At 46.8% G+C, this 6,000-nt stretch overlaps 1 protein-coding gene across 9 annotated transcripts in view; it reads right to left on the minus strand.

Moving 5' to 3' along the window:
* Window positions 1-6,000, minus strand: part of RSPH10B (radial spoke head 10 homolog B) — a 37,364-nt gene that overhangs the window by 6,042 nt on the left and 25,322 nt on the right. For 5 of the 9 annotated variants that reach the window (XM_032266489.1, XM_032266488.1, XM_032266490.1 and 2 more), the window contains 3 exons: window positions 5,054-5,161; window positions 3,859-4,002; window positions 815-943 (listed from right to left, as the gene is read on the minus strand). In XM_032266489.1, the coding sequence (XP_032122380.1) occupies window positions 815-943; window positions 3,859-4,002; window positions 5,054-5,161 (381 nt within the window). The remainder of the gene's footprint in view (window positions 1-814; window positions 944-3,858; window positions 4,003-5,053; window positions 5,162-6,000) is intronic. The other 4 variants (XM_032266495.1, XM_032266492.1, XM_032266491.1 and 1 more) reach the window with 3 other exon arrangements.

Here is a 6,000-nt window from a genome sequence, read left to right on the forward strand (position 1 = left end):
CAACTGGAGTTTGCCCTTGAACTCCAGTCTTATCTCCAGCCGTGCCACTTGGGTCTCAATTCAGGCACCTTAAGCTTAACATGCCCAAAACCAAGCACTTAATTTTGCTCCCAAAACTCACCCCCCTGCCTCTGTCCTCCACCTCATAATAAATGGCAACTGTGTTCTGCCAATGCTCAGCCCAAAAATCTTAGACTCATCTTTGCCTTCTCTTGCCCTCTCAAACCCTGCACCCTTCAAAACACCTCAGATCTCAGGTCCCAGTCACCACCACCTCCCACCAGGACGGTTCCAAGAGTCCCTCACTGGTTTGTCCAGTGAAGCCACAGAGCTTCCTGACGCCTCTGCTCAGACGGTATCCCATGTCATCCCATCTCACCCAGAATAAACTCCAGGGCCTCTCCCTGGCCAGATGTGCTTCCAGTCACTCAGACCTTGTAAGTGGGAATAAGTGTAGCTTGTGGTAACAGGTGCAAATTCTGCCTGGGTACAAACCCCCAGCTGCACTACTTACTGGTTATGTGACTGTGGGCAAGTTACTGAACCTTTCTGGGCCTAGGTTCCCTCCTAGAGAAAAATGCAGTAACTGAAGGTCATCGGGGCACTAGTCCCTGGGGACTGCTTGGTGCCTGGGAAACACCCATAAATGCTATGGCTGCTGCTCACTTGCTGCTGTCTCCCCTCCTCCCTGGAACGTAAAGTCCACGAGAGCATGGGCTTTTTATTCACCGCTAGGTCCCCAGCACATGGAAGAGAGCTCTTTACATAGTAGGCACTCGGCAGCAGATGTCTACAGTTAGTTGTCAAGACAAACCTCTGATTTCCTTATCTTGTTAATATCAGGCCAGGGTCCTAACTTGCTGGAAGACGACTTGGCACTGTCAGAGTGAGCAGCATCCGATTCGTGGCTCATGACCTCATTGGGACTCTTGTTCTGGGCGTCCTAAGAATGCACACATGTATCAGAGGGCTTCTGGTTTCCATAGAGATCCATACATGCATACACACACACTATTTTAATGGAGTGTAACTGATTTACAATAAACTACACATAAAGTGTACTCTTTGATATGTTTTCACATATCTGCACCTGTGAAACCATCGCCTCAGTCAAGACAGTGAACAGAGGCAGGCACAGCGGCTCCTGCCTGTAATCCCAGCACTTTGGGAGGCCGAGGTGGCCAGATCACTTGAGCCCAGGAGTTCGAGACCAGCCTGGGCAACAGAGCAAGACCCCCAGCTCTAAAAAAATAATGAGCCAGGCATCTTGGCTCATGCCTTTAATCCCAGCACTTTCGGAGAACAAGGTGGGCAGACCACCTGAGGTCAGGAGTTCGAGACCACCCTGGCCAACATAGTAAAACCCTGTCTCTACTAAAAATACAAAAAATTAGCCGGGTGTGGTGGTGCACGCCTGTAATCCCAGCTACTCCGGAGACCGAGGCAGGAGAATCACTTGAACCCGGGAGGCAGAGGCTGTAGTGAGCCAAGATTGTGCCACTGCACCTGAGCCTGGGCAAGAGATCAAGATTTTGTTTCAAACACACACACGTGCTCACACACACACACAGTGAACTTTTAAGTACGCAGCCCGATGACCCTTATTCATGTGAAGGCTTCTCCACTCTGGTGGTTGGGAATGCAAACTACCCCCATCCCTGTGCGAGTCCTTGAGGTTCCTCCCCTTCTTCCTGGCAGCTCCTGCCCTGGCCTCCAGCTGCTCCCTCACAGGTGTGCATACCCAGCTGGCAGTTCACAAGGGACCTTCTGTACATCTCTGGCACTGGCTGTCCCTATCCATAGAACCCTTTCCTCTGTGGAAGAAAATTCTACCTTTACCTCCCAAAATCACCAGAGTGTGTGAAACTCCAGTGAGCAGAGCAAGAAGGATGGGCATTCATGAATTTAAAGCTGAGCCTTGCTATGAACTCTAAATCACAGTCCCAAATTGTTGGTCAAAAAGGAGAAGCGATTCACTAGGGGCATGACATGAATGTTCAGTTTCCTTTTTTTTTTTTTTTTTTTTTAGACAAAGTCTTGCTCTGTCACCAGGCTGGAGTGCAGTGGCATGACCTTGGTTCACTGTAACCTACGCCACCCCGGTTCAAGTGATTCTTCTGCCTCAGCTTCCCAAGTAGCTGGGACTACAGGTGCACACCACCACACCCAGCTAATTGTTATATTTTTGGTAGAGACAGGGTTTTACCATGTTGGCTAGGATGGTCTGGAACTCCTGACCTTGTGATTCCCCCTACTCACCTTGGCCTCCCAGAGTGCTGGGATTACAGGTGTGAGCCACCATTCCTGGCCCCCCCCCCTTTTTTTTTTTTTTGAGACAGAGTCTCACTCTGTCACCCAGGCTGGGGTACAGTGGCACAATCTTGGCTCACTGCAACCTCTGCCTCCCGGGTTCAAGCAGTTCATTCCCTGCCTCAGCCTCCTGAGTAGCGGGGATCACAAATTTTTGTATTTTTATTAGAGACGGGGTTTCACCATATTGGCCAGGCTGGTCTTGAACTCCTGACTTCGTGATCCACTCGCCTTGGACTCCCAAAGTGCTGAGATTATAGGCATGAGCCACCACACCCGGTCTCCAGTGTATTTTTAGTAGAGATGGGGTTTCACCATGTTGGCCAGGCTGGTCTCGAATTCCTGACCTCAAGTGATCTGCCCACCTTGGCCCTCCCAAAGTGCTGAGATTACAGATGTGAGCCACTGTGCCCGGCCTGAGTGTCCATCTTTGTGAGCAAGCCCTGGGGACCTGTTTAGCATGCTGAGCAGCACCTCAACAGATCTGCTCTTGGGCAGGCTTTCCACTCTCAGAAATACTAGATCCATATAACAAAACATCTCCTAGTAAAATACCTCTGATTTGTTAATGTGTGTTCTAGCGGTCCACCAGGCATGTCGGTATGTACTCTGACAATTATGAAATCTCTGCTGTGGCTAGGAGTCCACTTCCTGGATTACGGCCAGGAAACACATTTTCCCTACCTTAAAAATATACATATATATATATATGTGTGTGTATATATATATATATATATATACACACACACACTTTCAAAATGTGAAAAAGACATGTTGGCCGGGCATGGTGGCTCCTGTAATCCCAGCACTTTGGGACGCCAAGGCAGGAGGGTCACTTGATCTCAGGAGTTTGAGACCAGCCTGAGCAACATGGCAAAACCCCATCTCTACCAAAAAAAAAAAATACAAAAAGGCTAGTCAGTGACTGGGTGACAGTGACTGAGGCCTGTAATCCTAGCACTTTGGGAGGCCAAGGCAGGTGGATCATCTGAGGTAAGGAATTCAAGACTAGCCTGGTCAACATGGTGAAACCCAATCTCCACTAAAAATAGGAAAAATGATCTGGGCATGGTGGCACATGCCTATAATCCCAGCTACTCAGGAGGCTGAGGCAGGAGAATTGCTTGAACCCGGGAGGTGGAGGTTGCAGTGAGCCAAGATTGTGCCACTACACTCCAACCTGGGTAACAGAGCAAGACTCTGTCTTAAAAAAATAAATAAATAAATAAGCTGGGTGTGGTAGCATGTGCCTGTAGTCCCAGCTACTCAGGAGGCTGAGGTGAGAAGAGCACTTGAGCTCAGGAGGTGAAGGCTGCAGTGAGCCATGATGGCACCACTGCACTCAAGCCTGGGTGACAGAGTAAATCCCTGTCTCAAAATACAGGAAATACAATTTTAAAAAGTAAAAAGGAAAGACTTCTTAAATTACTTTCTGGAAGGGTTACTAAAACCCAAGATGGTTTTGAGGATGGTTTAACCATTCCAGAATAAAGTTGTTCCTTACTCTGAAATTCTAAGATTACCTAATTCTAAGATATTGTGTGTTACCTGATTTAATATTGTATAAATATTTTCATGTTTATTTCCAGACACATCATCACCTGGAACATTTGCATAGGATTTAGTCATTTGGTCAGTAACACACATAAATGCAAAGCTTAAGAGCGCTTCAAAGAATTCCAGGAAAACCAGCTGAAATAAAAGAAAACAGAGCGATTCCATCATTCTGACACATTTGGAGGTGGAGCATTGATAGGTTTTCATCTCCTGACATCTGAATATGCACACATGTGCACACACAGAGACATGCACGCAGACACACACGCATACATTGTTTTATGTACTTGTGTTCAGATTGTTTTCAATCAAATCTTGGTTCTTAGGCTGGTCACAGTGGCTCACATCTGGTAATCTCAGCACTTCAGGAGGCTGAGGCAGGAGGATGATTTGAGACCAGCCTGGGCAACATAGTGAGACCCCTTCTCTACAAAAAATTGCTTTTAAAAAATCAGCTGGGCCGGGTGTGGTGGCTCTCGCCTGTAATCCAAGCACTTTGGAGGCCAAGGCGGGCGGATCGCCTGAGGTCGCGAGTTCAAGACCAGTCTGACCAACATGGTGAAACCCTGTCTTTAATTAATAAAATAAAAAATCAGCTGAAGGCCAGGGCGTGGTGGCTCATGCTTGTAATCCCAGTACTTTGGGAGGCGGAGGCGGGTGGATCACTTGAGGTAAAGAGTTTGAGACCAGCCTGGGCAACACGGTGAAACCCCGTCTCTATGAAAAATACAAAAAAAAAAAAAAAAAATCAGCAGGGTGTGGTGGTGGGTGCCTATAATCCCAGCTACTCAGGAGGCTGAGGCAGGAAAATTGCTTAAACCCATGAGGCAGAGGATGCAGTGAGCCAAGATCACGCCACCACATTCCATCCTGGGCAGGAGAGTGAGACTTTGTCTCAAAAAAAAAAAAAAAAAAAAAAGTTAGCTAAGCATGGTGGCACGCACTTCTGGTCCTAGCTATTCGACAGGGCGAGAGGCAGAAGGATCACTTGAGCCCAGGAGTTGGACGCTGCAGTGAGCTACGACTGAGCCACTATAATCTAGCCTGGGCAATAGAGCAAGAGCCTGTCTGTAAATTTTTAAAAGGCTAATGAAAAAAAAAAAATCTTGGTTCTTTGTTCTTGGTATCCACAGCAAAACCAACAGCCTGAATTGGAACTGTACATTTGTGATGGCTCTTTACAAACCTCAGGTTCCAAGTTGCTGTCAATTCCATCATAGATGAAAGGATTATCCTCTGCTATGACCTCCAAAAATTTAGGTGCTGTTAATTCCTTATTTATCATTTTAAAGTCCTGTAAAAAAAAAATGAAACCATAACTACCTATAATTGCAAACAGCTATATATTTTAATGTCAATTTATATCAATACAATAATTTAAGACAATGTATCAGAAATTAATAACCTTTTTCTTTTTGAGAGACAGAATCTCACTCTGTCACCCAGGCTGGAGCGTAGTGGTGTGATCTTGGCACATTGCAACCTCCACCTCCTGGGTTCAAGCAATTCTCCTATCTCAGCTTCCCAAGTAGCTGGGTCTGCCGGCATGTACTACCACATCCAGCTAATTTTTGTATTTTTTAGTAGAGACAGAGTTTCACAATGTTGGCCAGGCTGGTCTCAAACTCCTGATCTCAAGTGATCTGCCTGCCTCGGCCTTCCAAAGTGCTAAGATTATAGTCGTGAGCCACTGTGCACAGCCAGAAAATAATATCTTAAAGACTGATAATTTTGAAAAGCATTCGCGATTAAGGGTATTTATGGCCAGGCATGGTGGCTCACACCTGTAATCTCAGAATCTTGTGAGGCTAAGGTGGGAGGATCACTTGAACCCAAGAGTTCGGGACCTGCCTGGGTAACACAGCAAGACCCTGTCTCTACAAAAAATTTAAGATGTGGGCTGAGCATGGTGGTGTATGCCTGCAGTCCTAGCTAATCAGGAGGCTGAAGTGGGAGGATCACTTAAATCCAGGAGTTTGAGGCTACAGTGAGCTGTGATCACAACACTGCACTCTAGCCCAAGTGACAGAGCAAGACCCTGTCTCAAAAAACAAACCAAACTCCCCGCTCCCCCCTACACACACACACACACACACACACACACACACACACACACACACACACACACACACA

Source organism: Sapajus apella, unplaced genomic scaffold, assembly GCF_009761245.1.
Source record: "Sapajus apella isolate SASKATOON/1434 unplaced genomic scaffold, GSC_monkey_1.0 scaffold159, whole genome shotgun sequence".
Classification (NCBI taxonomy): domain Eukaryota; kingdom Metazoa; phylum Chordata; class Mammalia; order Primates; family Cebidae; genus Sapajus; species Sapajus apella.